Source organism: Triturus cristatus, chromosome 3_1 (genome assembly GCF_964204655.1).
Source record: "Triturus cristatus chromosome 3_1, aTriCri1.1, whole genome shotgun sequence".
Lineage (NCBI taxonomy): Eukaryota > Metazoa > Chordata > Amphibia > Caudata > Salamandridae > Triturus > Triturus cristatus.
This window is the reverse complement of record NC_140583.1, coordinates 229,043,807-229,060,448: the sequence shown is the minus strand read 5'-3', so window position 1 is coordinate 229,060,448 and position 16,642 is coordinate 229,043,807. Positions and strand designations below refer to the sequence as shown.

At 42.1% G+C, this 16,642-nt stretch overlaps 1 protein-coding gene across 6 annotated transcripts in view; it reads left to right on the top strand.

The window, feature by feature from the left end:
• The window catches only part of RNF111 (ring finger protein 111), a 340,882-nt gene that overhangs the window by 321,889 nt on the left and 2,351 nt on the right, over nt 1-16,642 (top strand). For 3 of the 6 annotated variants that reach the window (XM_085643745.1, XM_085643743.1, XM_085643744.1), the window contains exons 12-13: nt 8,006-8,101; nt 13,095-13,201. In XM_085643745.1, the coding sequence (XP_085499871.1) occupies nt 8,006-8,101; nt 13,095-13,201 (203 nt within the window). Of the gene's footprint in view, nt 1-8,005; nt 8,102-13,070; nt 13,202-16,642 lie in introns of all 6 variants that reach the window. The other 3 variants (XM_085643742.1, XM_085643740.1, XM_085643741.1) reach the window with 1 other exon arrangement.

Genomic DNA, 16,642 nt, shown 5'->3' with positions numbered 1-16,642 from the left:
TGGCACTAAACCCTATGTGCCAGGCCCTCAGACACTGCATGGAGTATATGTAGGTAAGTCACCCCTATTGCAGGCCTTACAGCCCAAAGGGTGCACTATACTACATGTGAGGGCATAGCTGCATGAGCAGATATGCCCCTATGTTAGTCAGCCCAATTGCTGCCAGTACAAGTGAACAGGGAAGCCATATTGAGTACATGAGCTGGACACTAGGGAAAACGAGTTTCCCAGCTACATGGTGGCTTCACTGAAAAAAGGGATGTTTGGTATCAAACAACTCATATCAACGAACCCACACTGATGTCAATGTTGGATTTATTAATACATTCACACAGAGGGCACCTTAAAGGTGCCCCCTGAAATCCTACCTGCCTCTGGTGTGTTGACTGACTGGTGCTAGCCAGCCTGACGCCAGAGACGAGTTTCTGACCTCCAAGGGTGAGGGCGTTTGCTCTCAGGAGGTCAGAAAAAAAGCCTGCTCGGAAAGAGAAATGCGTATTTGGCTCCCCTAACAGAAGAGTAAGCTGACCCCTTTTGTCTGGAGCCCTTTGGCACCTGGACAGTAAGGGACGCGTTCCTAGTCTCCGGCTAAGGTGGCTACCTGAAGTGGACACGACTTTTAGGGTTTGTCATCTTGAAGATGGTAATCTTGGGAATTCAGGGTTATGCCCACTTCCCACAGGAATATAGGGGGCGTAGTGACCCCAAGGGTAGGAAGACCATTGGCTACTACCCAACACGCCCCTAAATTCAGTATTTAGGGGAGCCCCTGGCACCAGGGACACAGATCCTGCCATCCTGAAGGAAGAAGACGGACACAAAGAGCAAGAACAGAAGATCCAGGAACTTACTTGGCGCCAACCCTGCCAGCTGACTTCGACAATTACACCAAAAGCTGTCTTGTCCTGCAGCTGCTGTGTCTCCAAAACCTGGGAGACCCACCAGTACCCCCCCCCCCCCCCCCCCTACCCCAAGGAACCAAGAAATCCCATGGGAGCGCAAACCTGTCCTCTGCTTCCTACAGGCACTAGCTACTGAGCTGTGAGGCTCCAAGACCGCAGAAACACAAAGCCGTAAAACACATCTGCACCTGCGCCTCCTAGCTTAACCTGAATTGGGCCAATGGTACTAACGTGGTCCCTAGAACCTCTAAACTCTAAGGCCTTGGGTTTCCCCACTGTGGATTCTTCTAAGACGCCTGCCGTCTCTGTTCACAGGTCCCCTCTACTGCGACTGCTTCCTGTAAGGAAAACACCTCACCTAAGGAAATGTCTGCATCCGTCGCCCATGGAGGAGCAGACCAAAGGTGTCCCTCCACGTCCCCGAGCATCGTGAGGCCTGGGCTCCTGTTGGTTCATCCCGACTCCCAGTCAAAGCGGGCAGCCTCTTTTTTGCAAAAGCCGATCCCCATTGACTTCCATTGGGCACCAAACGCTGTTTTGCACCCGGCCGTTCTGGTGCCGGCTGGCTGGTGTATGCGTGGACCTTGCCCCTCAATCACCTTAGGTCCCGTTGATTGATCTCATAAGACATTGTACTGTACCTGATTGCGGTACTTGTTTTTCCTCCCAAAGGATAACCTTACAGCTTCTGAAAAAATGCACAGGGAATTGACTTTTTAAATGCAAAAGTATTTTTATTGAAAAACGTACATACTTGATCGTATTGATTCTGGTGCCTAAATATATAGAAAGATGCGTGTTCTTTTTATAAATTTGGTGTGGACCTCCTTATTGAGTCATGTGCATAATTTCTTCACTATTGTGTGTATTTTCAGATGTCTAACACTCCTCTCTGATAAGCCTAAGCCTGCGCGATCACACTATCCCCTAGAAGATACGAATAGAGAACTCATAAGGTAACCCGTGGGCTCTTTGCACGATATATCTAATTTTGACATATCTTTTAAAGAGCTGGCTTCCTACATCTAGTTTTACACAATACCAGTGGCTTAGAAACTCCACCTCAAACTGAGTTAAATTCATCTCTACAGACCCTCACAGAAGAAAGTGCTACTTTTGCACTTCTATTGCATAGAGCTGTAGCTTACAATTATCTACAACAGAAACTAAAGCAAATCTTTTGACTTAGTATGTACAGCCTGGTCCTTCCACTTCAGAGACCTTGTTGCTATTTAATGAAACATTAACTGAGTCCCTCTTGGAGGCTGTCTTACATCGTTTGGCTGTGCCATTATACCGGTCTATTGTGCCCCGATACAGACCCATGGCAGGTGATCCGACCTTCCTGACAGAGTTGCCTGCTATGGAGAGTCATGTGTAGGCCTCTAAGAGCAAGGTCAATGTAAATGCTTTCCCACTTCACTACTAGGCTAGGAGTGGAAAGGATAAATGCTATGGGCAAGAGGATTTCTTCCTTAGTCATGCCTGCTGTCCACTCACTGAATGCAGTTTGTCTCTTGGGCAGTTACACATGCCCATATAACCTTTTCATGGCTCCAAGGGCAGGGACTGTGGTAGATATCAATTTAGTAATCACCTTCATCTGGTGCAGCAACCAAACCGCTTTAGTTTCCCCTCCAATGAGGCCATTGGAGCATGATTAAGTGTTACCTCCCCAGCTGATGTTCCATTACTTCGGACCAGTGTAGCCTTCAAATTATTTAGTTTGGTTACACCCTTCCCTTTTGGATGCTCCTTCACACATTTTGCCACTCTTTGCCCAACCATCTGTGATCCATGCCGATATCTTTTCTCGAACTGCAGATCTTGCTAGCCAATGGCATGATCAATCTTTTGCCTAAGATGGAGAGCCTCTGGTGTTAATCCCAGTACTTTCCCCAAGAACAATGGTATTTTAAATGCTGACTTTAGACCTCGGGCTCTTCAACTCCTCCTTCAGAAACGAGAAATTCAAGATGTTGATGCATACATAGACTTTGTTGGCATTGGACCCTGATGACTGGATTTATCCTTCCACCTGCCAGTCCTGCAGTGACATCGGAAAGACCTTTCTTCCATGGTGAGGTCAATCCGCTACCCATTCACCTGTCTAACGCTTGGGCCTCATTTCAGACCCCTTAGGTGTTCACAAAGTTCATGTTTGTTGTTGCGGTCCATCTTTGCGCCTTTGGAATGTAGGCATTTGTGTTTCTCAATGACTAGCTGCTGAAGAGGACCTCACTGCAGTTAGACTCAGACCACTGTCATTTGCTGATGATTTTGTTCTTGCTGGGATTTACAGTTAAGAGCCAAATTTTCATCTTCCTATTTGCAGAGGATTTCCTTTATAACGACCTGTCTGGACATTAAGATTGAAGGCCTTTATGCTCTTGCAACATATCCAAAGCATTCAGGCTGTGAGTCTGATGTTTTGTGTGACAGCATCTTATCTAGCCTTGGTGATACTGAGGCTCCTGGTGCACACACCTGTTGTAATATGAAGACCCTCCACTGCAACCTTTGCGAATTATTGGGCCCACCCACGACGATGCCTTTCAGACAATAGCCACATTTCAGGGGAAGCAGGTCAGGACCTCTAATAGTGGACGTTGGTGCTAACCTAACTTGCAGCATTCCTTTCTTCCCAGATCCAGAATGCTTAGTAGTGGATATGTTCTGCATAGGCTAGGGAGATCACCTTGACAGTAGATATTAGATGTATTCCAGTCCCCAGTGGAGCAGCTCCTTCATATCAATTTCCTGGAGCTGTGGGCCATTCGTTAAAGCTGTGGGCCATTCGTTCGGCTCTGAAGTTCATTAGGTTTTCAGTTACAGACAATGTGTTGAGATGCTGATGGACAACACAACTTCCCACGTGGTAGTTCAAAAATCCAGAGGTTGTGAGGGTATTGTGTTCTTTGTCTAGGGGCTTTGAGACTGGCTGGCTCCTCAAGGGATTTCCCTGACAATCAGTCACACGAGAGTTCCATCGACAGCAGAGTATAGGAACTCAGCAGGGATCATCTTGCTGACCACGATTGGTGTCAACACTAGGAGGTGGTTCAGGATTTGTTTGCCCTTTGGGCCATACTGTTTGTGGCATACCCTTTGTAGATCTGTTTGCTACCTCTGAAAATGTCCACTGTTTGGCCTTCGGCACCCTCGGCACCCTGGAGTTTCCTCTTTTAGATTCCCTGAGAGTCGCATTTCTTTATCATTGGGGTTCTTGCCTACTGTATGACATCCCACATTTGCCATGAATCCTTCGGGTTCTGAAGAGAGGCAGACATAACTAAGCACTGCTCAATCTGATTTTCCCACCATGGGCTTGGAGGGTGTGGTAGTTTAAGTTTCTAGATCTGAGCATTTGCCTTTCATTTTGACTGCCTCTTCAGCATGATCTGCTGTCTCAACAACAGGGCAGGTTATTTCACCCAAAGCTCCATGCTGGAGATTGAGCGAAACCACCCGAGAGGGTTTACTCTTCCACTAGAGGTGATGGAAGTTGTCCCGACTACTTCCTGTCCTTCTGACAAGTCTGTGTACTAAGGTTATTGTCCGACGGTCTTCATCTGGTGTGAGGAAAAGCAAATGTTCAAGGCATTGGAGATCTTTCCTGCTCCCTTCGGTTCACTAGTGGATCCTTCCAACTGTGTTGTCTCAATCGCGTAGTTATTCTGTGCCTCTCCAAATACCCTCACACCGACCAACATTCAGTTTGCGATCCAAGCCTTTCACCCAATCATCGAGAGGATACCTGTGAGGCCTGCAGATCTTTAGTCCCCAAAAGACACTTTTAGATCGACGTGCCCATCGCCAAGAAATACTTTGCAGCCTAGCAGATGACTCTCCAGACATCTTCGGTCGACAAGAGGAGGAAGAGGCATTGGCAGCCCAAGAGGAATCTTTGTCCATCTATGATTCCGACTCCGGTTCAGACGTGGAACAAGATTCTGCCAGTCTCGAGTCAGCTCAGAAACATCAGACCGTGAGTACAACAGTCCATGATTCAAAGTCAAAATAATTGGTTCCATCCAAAAAATTGCTCGCAGTTTTCCACTGCTTAAAAGCCATGGCACGCACAGACCTACAGATTCGGAAGCCTGGCCCTCGGGCTCGGCACAGAAATCTTGACCTACAGCAGGGCCCCACTTCCTCAAAGTATGGTTCCGAGAGACAAAGGTTACGGTGCTTCGGATTCAAAAACATCGGTACGAAATATTCTTAGTCTCCAAATGTTTTACATTTGGACCGAAAACATTCACCCCTAAAGCGCACTAAACTCGTAAAATAGGGGCTTCTATGGCATTTTTTGGCAACATTCTCCTTGCTGGCATTTGCAAAGCAGCAACATGGGCCACACCACACACCTTCACAAAACATTGTGTGGATGTACTAGCACGTTTACAAGCCGATATTGGCTAGACAGTACTACAGACTCTTTTAAACAACTGCAACCCCCACCGGCTTTCCACAACTTCAATAGAGGGACTGCTTTACAGTCGATGCACAGTATGTGTATCTACACCACACATGCCTCGAACGTATTATGTTACCTACCCTGTAAGCATCTGTTCTTGGCATGTAGTGCCTGTAGATTCATATGCTCCCTCCCTCCTCCCCGAAAGTCTGTGTAGGTCACAGTTTATTTACATTAATTCACATTACTTGCATGGACATCACATTACTGATTCTTGCTACAACTCCATTCTCACACATATGCGGCAAAACAACCTACCAATGGAGTCTATGCCCATGTGCAGTATCACCAATAGAAGGAGTCGCACAACTTGCGACTCGAAGACCTTCTTTGAAGAAAAACAATTTGTAATCATCGAAGCCCAACACTAGATGGCGGACGTATGCACAGCATGTGAATCTACAGCACTATTTGCCAAGAGCAGATACTTACAGGGTAAGTAACATAATCTTTCCCCTCTACTGGTGAAGCGGTCTGATGTAGTGGTGTTTGTATTGTCTTTCCCCCTACAAAGCTTTGCTCTCGGCCTAGTTAACAGTTATTTGTTGCCCCTATGGACCTGGCTACGTTTACTGAATCAGCACTCCTTTATTTAGAACACCCCTTGAGATGTATTTCTTGAAGGGATTTGTGCAGATGTTTCCTCCTACTGCTCTATTATGCCGTGGTGAGATGTTAACCCTGTCTTGACTTGTTGTGGGCTCCATTTGAGCATCTTCGCAGCTGTACTCAGAAGCTATTGAAAGCATTTTTTATCACAATTGCTTTTGCATGTCGCATCAGCGAGGTGCAGGCTTTGTTACTACAGCTTCTCTATACACCTTTTTCCCTGCCAGATTGGTACATTGGCGTCAGTGCTACTTTTCTTCCAAAAGGGATGTCAATGTTCCACTTGGGCAGTCCATCACGCTCCACCCAGCATTTCCTTTTCTCCTCTGCACCCATCAAAGGAGAGAGAGTGGCTTCACTGGTGCTCAGCATGCTCTTAAGTTTAGTATTTATAGAAGTAATGAGTATTATATGCATGATCATCTTTGTTGGGTTCCCCTGCGTGAAGAAGGGAAAAGTGGTCCAGAAGCAAACCTTATCCTGTTGTATTGCCGATCTGCAACAAAATGTGTTATTTCTTGGCTAAAAAGGATCCTCTTAAAGGCGTTTGGGCTCATTCCAACAGAATGAAGGCTGCGACTACTGCTTTAGCTGTGCATGTCCTGGCTTTGGACATCTGCCAGTCAGCCATGTGGGCATCTGTCCATACTTTCAGCAGGCACTACTGTATCAATTCTCAAGTATGCAGAGAAAGTCATTTTGATTCTACAGGAATTGGCGATTTAAAGTCCACTCCTAAAACATGCCTTGGAGAGGATATTGTTTTCGTATCTAGTCACAAGGTAGGGAGCTGCAATTAAACGTATCCATCATAATACGTTTCTTGCCTTCTGTAATGCTCTTACTGGTGGAAGGAAACCCTAGCTAACTGCTGATTCCTCACCTTGCCCACCCCCAAATCTGCCCCCCACCACAACTGCTTGGTTCTCTGGAGTGGTCTTTTAGGGCTTAATGTGATTCTAATTTAGACTTAGTGCACTGTCGTTTTGCCGATCTGATGTTGGTTCTTTGCATCTGAGGGGGCACATAATTAAACTGATGTTAGCATGCATGGATGGCACCTGTATGCGGCTGGTGAAGCCACCAATTGGTGTACAAGAGCATGCAGAGAAGATTCCCAGATCCAATCTTATGCCCTGGGAGGTTCACAGGGTGGAGAATCTGTGATTTGAGAATTAATTCTGTGATTTGAGAATTTATCAGTAAGAGAATTACCAAAGGTAAGTATATTCTGTTGGGAAAGATTTACCTACTTAATTCATATTCTGTATGACAAAAGGGATTATAGATAATTCAAGTCTAACAGTTTACTATTCTGAAGAAAATCGCGCTATTTGAAAGATCCTCCCAATTTGGCAAAGGAGTAGATTTGAAGGAAAATGTCCCCATTATTGGAGTGAGCGTGTTTATACACGAGCTTTCTTGTACTTGTGCAGACCGATGTAAAGTACAGTGTAACTCATTAGCAAAGCTAGCCTTCTATTGAGCATCACTTGATTTTAAAACAAAGTGCATGCTCACGCTAGCATATCACTTTTTCTCGATTAACAGTTAGGCCTGTGCAAATGTGTACATTGATTGTTTACATTTGGTGATAAATTCAATTAAGGGTGCTTTGAACCTACGGAGGTAAGATGTTGTCAGTCATAACGTTAAAAAACAGACCTCTAATTTGTTTTCTAATTAAATACTACTGCACACTACTAATGGATTAGAAGTATTTTGCATTTACTTTGAAAAAATAGAGTAAAACATTTCATGCACTTTAGCAAGTGACATATTACCAGATATTTCAAACAGTATAATTGGATTTATGAATATTTGTAGTTGTAATATGGCCCTATGTCGCAACATGCTTGCATTCATTTCCACCTTACTTATTCAGCTGTTAGTTTGGTAAATTGCGTCCTAGTATGGATATGTCTATTTGTTTTATTTAGCATGCAGCATTTACAGTGTGCCACTTGCTTTTCACATTAATATGACATGGATACTTCTTGTCCCTTCTTTACAGGAGCTTATTCACTTGGAAGAGCGGTTAGGAAACGTGAATCGTGGTGCCTCCCAGGGCACTATTGAAAGATGTACATACCCACATAAATATAAAAAGGTGTGTGTTGCTAATACATTGATGTTTACATATGCAAAGTATATTGTGAAGAATTTAAATATTTAAGTCCATAGGTAAGTTTAAGTAGACTACCGATGATGTTGGGAGACCTTATGAGCAGAAGTATGAAGATACTTAAACAGGAAATGCTACCCCTTTCATTAAGGGCGAAAGGTATACTGGACAGGAACATTATGTTGTACAATAACGTATGGTTGCCTGATTTCATTTGATTTTTTGGGAAACTCCCCCTATGTGGTTTTCATTTTGCTGACCTCAGATTTCTAGACCCTGTTAGCACCATTACCCCCATGCCTCCGCTGTGCTATTAATTAGCAACTTTAAAAGGCCGCATAACTGGACGGCTGAAAGAAGCCTACAGTTGGGATGTCAACAGCAAACCCAACAATTCAATTGTAATTAGTATAACATATCTTATTGTGTGAATCTGTACGTGCACCATCATCTCACAGCATACATATATACACATCTATTTTGTGAGGAACAGTGGGTATTGAAGGAAGACCCTGGGGTGCCTGACTGTAGCTTCAAGCTTTAGATGATGCATTCATGCGTGGCGGTCAGGCTCAGCGGCCGGATTGTACCAATCTGCTGCACCTTAAAGAGAGAGAATGTACAACACGTTGCATCGTTCTGAGAGGTTTCAGTTGTCTCTCATTGTAGGACTTGTTAGGTCAGTCTCGCTTACAAATAGTGTATGCATGAGCGTAACCGTGTATCAAATTAAGTGATGGCACTATATTCAGAACAGTGCCATTGGTGTGCACTGACCTAATCTCACCTCTGTTTTTAAGCATTCATCACGATTTGCCTACAGAGAAGTCTGATGTCTAAAATATTTTCATCAAAGTAAAAATTCAGATAAATATATAAATTATATGATGAAAACAGCTAGTGGACCATTGAAAGTAAGAGGTTGTGAGTCGGACAGTTATGCTAATTGCAGTAACTTAATTCTGTAGAACACTTTTTGCAGTTAAAACACCCCCAACAGAATCACATTCATGAAGTGTTTTCGTATGACACAAAAAATCTGTCTACAGCCGTTTGTGTCCATGCGACTGAAGGTGTTTCTTTGGTCCTGTTTCTCATTGAGAACAAAACCTAATCAGCCAGCAGCTTTTACCATGCATCAATAGCCAGTCCATGCGACATTCTACTGAATGCATTTTCATTGCCAGCAACCCAACATCGGGAACCAGGTTGCTTTAAGGATCTGAAATCTGCTCTTACAGTAATGCAGGTTTCCCTGCCCTGTCGCATCAAGCCACTGCCAAAGTCCCTCCTTTGCTATGACTTAAGCCATAAATGGGACTGTCTAAAAAGTTATTTCCTCTGGCATAATGGTGTGCCTCATCAATTATATTGAACATAGAAAAAATATGAGTGAGTTAAACAAGGGTGTTCTCAATATTTCCAGAACCTCAGTACTTAATGTTTTGCCTCGCATTCACATGTCATCTGGAATACCATGGTGGCCCTTTTATGTAAGTTTGGTCATCACAAGTTCATTAAATTATACCAGAATGATGACTACATCGGTAAACTAATACCAATGCAGTACCAGGAATCTCTTCCTGTTCTGCTTGTTTTCTTTTTCAAAACCTTTCAAACGGTATAATCTTACCATAATACTTCACCTTTCCTCTTTCTTTCCTCCCCACACTGACTCCTGATTGATTAAACCAGTTGGAATAGCCATCAGGTGTTTAACTCTCTGTAGTGAGCGAGGGCATGACCAGTTCAAAAGCCTATCAACATTATTCCTTTAACAAGAAACAGCAAGCACGACAAATACGCAGGTCACAAGGATGTAAACAGTCATTTCACTCAATCATTTTTGTGGCAGTTCTTTAGGCCGTGTTTCCTTGACAAGAATTTCTGGCTCTACTTTTATGTAAATTTTGCCTTTTTCCAGAAGAGCGGGTACAGAAATATAATATTCAGTAGAAATATGTTACCACATTTCACATGCGTGCTGACAGTTTTAGATTCCCTTTAAATCACCCACATATCCGTTTTAAACTACAGTTGACCTTGTGCCACTCACACCTCTAAAGACAAACCAAACCTTGTATATATACACTTAGTAAGAGTACCTTTGACATCCATTCCAATGTCTTCAGTAATGTGATAAAATTGGAAATCGCCAGAAAATTCTTAGACTCACTAGGGTATGAAGACATTTTTGTTTAATAGCAGGGTAATACAGGCATGATTAAGTGTGTTGAGAATATGCCCCCCTGTGGGACGAGCTATTGGTAAATGTGGTTTGTCCAAGCCCTCCTTAATCACATGGAAAGAGCAATGACCCAATTCACCTTAAAATGCACAATGGGCCACATCTTTACTGTTATTGTTTTCTGCCATCTGATTTGGAGGAGTGAATGGCATTAGAAAAAGCATTGCCAAATGAAAAAATTAAATTTGTCTAACATCACCTGATATTTTCAAAACGATGACTATTGATGTCCCGCTTATGTGCGTTTTATACTGAATAACTTCAAAACACGGAGAGATTGTACGACACCCTACATTGTGTGTCATTTGAAGAGTTAGTATGGATTTTGGTGTCAAAACATGTTCTCAGCTCAGCCTTCTTCCAAAAAGGTTATAATTATTCAAGTAAGACTCCTCTCCACATCGGACATACCATTGCTACCAAAGGAGGTTGTTGATACTCAGTGCAAGTGGTGTTTCTCATACACCATCAGGAGAACAACATAAATGTGCACAGCAAGATGTGCCGGATGCAGAGAGAGGTTACAAACGGGCATGGCATTTGTATTATTGCCAATGGATGTTAGTGCTGACAAATTGCAATAATCTGATACAAAATGATACCACTTTCTATGTAAGATGGGCAGAAGACGTGTAAAAGGAGTCTTCCTTATTAGACACTAATCCTTCTGCAGTGGAGAGACTAAATTCCGGTCTTTGTAGCTCAATGTATTGAAAGTGTGTGTGGCAAAACTGCCACACCAGCCACAGTTAAAGTTACATCATGAATGAAATGCAAATGTAAACCTGCAATCCTTGTTCCTCCTTAACCAGACTCTGTAATCATTAATACTGGCGTGGAACAGTTGGTCAAACGCAGAATAACATCTGGACAATCATACAGTAAAAAGATGGAGTGGTAAGTGAAAGTGGAGTTTGGTGCAGCCACTGAGCTCTGCTTTGCAGTCCACTGACTCATCTAGGTCCAAATGGCACCAACAGTGGAAAGAGCTTTTACAGTAGATGGTGTATGTGCAGATTCACAGCGTGTAATATGTTGTTTATTGGTGTTGTGGAAAGGTGGGCCATGACTTACAAGAAGGCAAAGCCTTGAGTGGGTTATGCTGTCCCTCACAAAAAGTATTAGCAGGGCAGTACAACATTTGCTCCTGTTGGGCCTCACAATCATTGTCATTGACTGAGAAGATTAATGTGGCTTTCCAAAAGAGCATTCCCACCAAAAATACCTGTCTGATAGGAAGAACAATGACAGAACTGTTGAGCATGACAGCAAGATTTATTTTCTCGGTACTACTTGTGAGGTTACAACTAGGACTTTTGAAATAATGACTCCTCGTGTTATGGTCAACATACAGGGCACTGAAAAGATATAGTAGTTGTAGCCCAAAGAGTACACAAGTGCCAGGAATAGATGCCAAGAAAATGTCTTTGCACTGCTAGCTCATTCACAGACCCAGTTCCTACAGTGCCACAGACCGTCTCAAGCAGGAGATGCTATCAGGGTCTTGTGTATACCGTTGGATAAAGTAAGCATCTGTTATCTGCGTTGCACAATGATATAGGGGTAAGAACAGTGGGCATACAGGCAAATTAAGATGCACAGAGGGGACATTTTACAGTAAGTCAAAATTGCAATAACAGCTGGTGGGGCAAATGATGGTACGAAAGAAAGAACAGTTATGACAAAAATACAACCTCTCAGAGCCAGAATTAGCTAAAGCATGCACTGCTGGTGTTGAGCAGCAGCCTAATAAATATATGGCCAATGAAATCCCTTTGGTGCGTTATTTCATTTTAGATCACAAACTGTACTCTTTGGCAATTATGGGGGTATGATCATTTTCAAATGTTTGTTCTTATTTATACATGTTGCTTCGGGGTTGGAGTACTTCTGAATCTTAGTTTCTCCTAAAGGAGCCTGATTAGTGCATTTTGTCTTTCTGGGACACTGATCTGGCATACATCCAAGATGGTGCGAACCTACATGAGCTAGAGAGTGAAGGGAATACAAATTACATCCATGCCCTCTCTTGGGGATGTAGATTATCACCATACTGCTCCACTCTGGTATTTTTCCTCCCTGGGTTAGCTTATCTGGTGGTTGTAACAAGTTAAAACACTGATTTTCGAGGCCTTGGGTAGTAGGAGCTCAGCAGATCCCATCACAGTATCATCAGATCCCATACTTGGAAGTTTGACCAATTTGATAAGGATGGGCAATAGATTGAGTGTGGTGGTGCCCTTCGTAAGAATTACATTTCTGGAGTAAATTATTACAGGTAAATGTAACTTATTTTTCCGGCTTCTTGATGTAAACTTTTATAAAAGCGCTGCAATTTTACATTTATACAATTGTATCAATGTTTTCAGGGGAGGAGGTAAAGTGAATCAATTGAGGTTTCATGAAGTAGAACGTCTGGTGAAGCAGTGACTATTTAAATATTGCCATCATCGATCCTTTTAGTTAGATCAGTGTGGTGCCTTGACCTTCACAGGTCTCAGTGGAGCCTTCATGTAGAGGGAAAAAGGGCAAACTGTGTTGTGTGGTCTGTACGCAGAGCAAAGTTGTTTGGGGGAGGGGGTCGAGACAGAAAGGGGTAAAGGTGTGGTATTTTTGCTAATAAAAAAATGTAAAGAAATGTTATATTTATTCTTTTGCATGAACCCACTTTTCACCAAGTTTGTCAATGTCATCTCTACTAATAAGGTATCAACTGATTGGTTCTCACAGAGGAAATTGCACTGCAAACAAGAGGAAGAGGAAGAACCAATAGAGGAAGACACCGAGGAAAAATGTACTATTTGCCTCTCTATATTAGAGGAAGGTGAAGATGTCAGGTAAATTGAGTTTAGAGCATGTGCGTTTGCAAAACATAAAATATGACTATTGCTGTTATAACGTATATACAAACCAATAACAAGTGTGTAACTTCGCTTTTTTTAATTTATAGCTTGGGAAACCAGGTTAGGTTAATATTATTAAAATGTTACAGATCCAACCAGGCCTAAATATCTCTGTAATAGTCATCTAGATATAGTACATTATTACTCTCAGTATTGGAGACCATTTATTTAATAAAAATGCATTGTTTTCATCCATGCTGTGCTTGCTATTTATTCAGCTCACAAGTGTTACCATTTTTCTATCCATATTCTTTAAGTAACCGGGATAAGGCCATGTGTACTTGGTTTCATGACGCATGATTTTATTTTTAATCAATCAGCTTTGTTTCCGCTTACGAATGTAAGCCATGCAATACACAAAACAAACAGATGCGGTAAGGGCGCAAGTGGATCAACAACATGTACAGAAAATAAGAATCATGACAACACCAATTAATAAATAAGGGAATCACCTTAAGCATCAACACTACCATAGTAGAGCAATATTATAAACATTTATTTGGAGTCAAGATTACAAAGGATGTCCTATAGTGAAATAGAGATGAAGTACATCTTATACTGATAAAGTGCTAATGACGAGGACTATGTAGTATAGGAAATACTGGTCTTCGCCTAAAAACAATTCCCAAATCACTTAAACTACAGCTTTCAAAAATGTCAATCTGATGAAAATCGTACTCAGTACTGCACTGCAAGACTTACTACACTCAGTTGTGCCGATAGGCTCAAAATGCTTAAATTTGTGAGGGAAGAGGTCTGGTGGTATTTCAAGCAGCGTAAATATATGAGACCTCCTGATTAAAAATAGATTCTGACTACATATGAAGGCATAGAACCATTGCATCCTTACAGTACCTAATATTGTTAAAAAGAGCACGAAGATATCTTCTGCACAAATGTGGTACAGAGTAACTTGAAATATTAAATGGTTCTTCACCCCCTTGCTTACAATTACAGGCTGCTGCACCTCTAGTTGCATCAGATCATTTGTTGATCTAAAACCTTACTAACAGTGTACCTAAACTACACCTTGTATATAAGAATCTTTTTTTCTGGAAATAACTGATCCAAGTAGCGTACATAGCAGGGAAAGGTTGTTAAGGCCTGGAAATACATCAGTGTAGTATTCCCAAAACATCTTTTACTAACTGCACACTCTTGGGGATATAGACTCCGGATTGGTCCAAAACTGGAGGCAGCCAGTGGTTGTCAAAATACCTGTAACATAATACCAAGGTCATTTAAGTGACATATTATTCATCCAAAGCTCATGGGAAATTTTCAAATAGCTGATCTACTCTGGTTTCATCCATATTCGAATCCAGTACAGAATTGGTTTAGGTGCTAGATATAAGTCTAATGAAACCATGCCCAGCTCCTGTCATAGGGTAGCCATTGGGGATTTTAGAATGCTATAGTTTTAAATGTTTGATTACGTTATAAGAAAATATAAACTTTTTTTGGGCAGAGCATGCTGTTAAAGGCCGAATGCCTTGCAGTAAAGAAGCCTATTTATAATTCAGCCACTTCATACTGGTTCCTGTAAACTACCTGAAGATCCCTCTGTGCTATTAAATTGAAAGTGGCAATTGCTTAAAATAATTTGCACTGCATCTCCAAGACTATTAGTATATAGATGCAAATTAAGGAGTAATATAATTTATAGTTGAATAACCATATATGTTCTGAACATGTGGGAATGAAGTAGCAGGGCTTTCCAGTCATTCAGTGTTAGCACCTTGAGATTGTATTAGTCCAAGAAGTGCACAGCTATGCTTGCTATACCCAGTTTCACTGAATCCTGTTGCACACTTATTATATTTTAGTTTCTCCTCTACCTGTTTTTCATTACTTTTAAAAATCTATTGTTTCTATAGTGTTATAGGAATACTGTGATTCACTGTAAAAAGCTAAATTAAACGAGGGGAGGAAGCTTTGATAGGATTAGCAGCAATCATTATGAATATAGATATAACACGCAAATAGAAAACCCCAGATCCTTTCACAGTGTCAGAATGTCAGACAACAGTGGGCTGGTGTGGAAAGCAGAGCGAGCCTGTATACAGAGCTAGAGCCAGCCCTCATGAACACTGTAGAGTTTGGGAGCGTTAGTGGGTGTATTACAAACTGGTTAATGAACGATGTCTCATAAATCAGTGAAATGCCCTGAAAGATATCCTTTGCAGCAAAAGATGGTGATTGTACTGGTTGCTTACTATTTTATTTTGTTTTGTCATCCAATTTATTCGTTTTTTCAAACCTTAAAAACACAAAAGATAATATATAACATACAAAATAAATATGTAAAAATACACTAAAAACATACAGTATGATATAAAATCCACAGAGTAAACCTTTTAAAATTATAAATATAAAATGCAGCATGGTGGTAGAAACGCCAGAACATATGAAAACATTTTATCCAATGGATGCATCCAGTAAAATCATATCCGGATAATCCAAAAAATGTAAGGTGCAACATTTGTTGAAAGCTAAAAGGCATAATAAGCAGCTTATGCCTCACTATTTCCAGATGTCATGTCAGAGGTGGCCATAGACTTAGCTCTTATGGCCCAACTCCACTGGAGCTATTTGGCAACAGTTCAGACTACCACTTACCTTGTCTGCGTGCAAAAAAGTCTAGCACCTGGAGATAATGTCCACCACCTTGCTGTCAACATATCGGAATGATCCAGCAACACCTATGCCAGGTATAGCCAAGACAGAAGAAGATCAAATGTAAAGGGGTCTCTTCTGCCTGATTGCATACCTGACAGATGGTACTTCTAGCAGCATTGCACTCCATTTGGCAGAAAAAGAAAGCAAAGCAAGGTGCCATATCTTAGTTTCAAAAATATCTTTCTGGCGGCTGGGACAATCAAATAATCAAAAAAGCGTTCATATTCCATGTTAGGTTTGCCACCTTGGTGCACTGACATCCATTCCTTTTGTTCCGGGCCAACAGTGCAGATCCGGATAGCTACCTACCTTTGGTCATTTTTTGACCAACTGTTTTTGACTTTTTGTTGACATTTTTAAACTTTGCTTCCCAGTGTGCTAGTATATCATACCCCCTGCAAAACCTTCAGGGTTAAACTTGCGGTGATTTCCACAGGCAGATGTTGGTGTCTGATCCCCAGTTAGTTTCTCTTCAGAGTCTGGGGCCGAGACACGATCCTAAGGCCTGCGTCGAGTGGAAGTGGACTAAGTTAGCTATCGATGACTCACGGATACGTGAGAATGGGGAGAATGGGTAGAAACTTGGCTCGATCTAGTCGCCACCGCAGAGAACGCACTATTACGTCACTTCTGCGCGCTGGAGTTTCCAAAGCCGGTCCCGCCCGGAGACCCATTTTGCCTTGAAACTCAGGACTC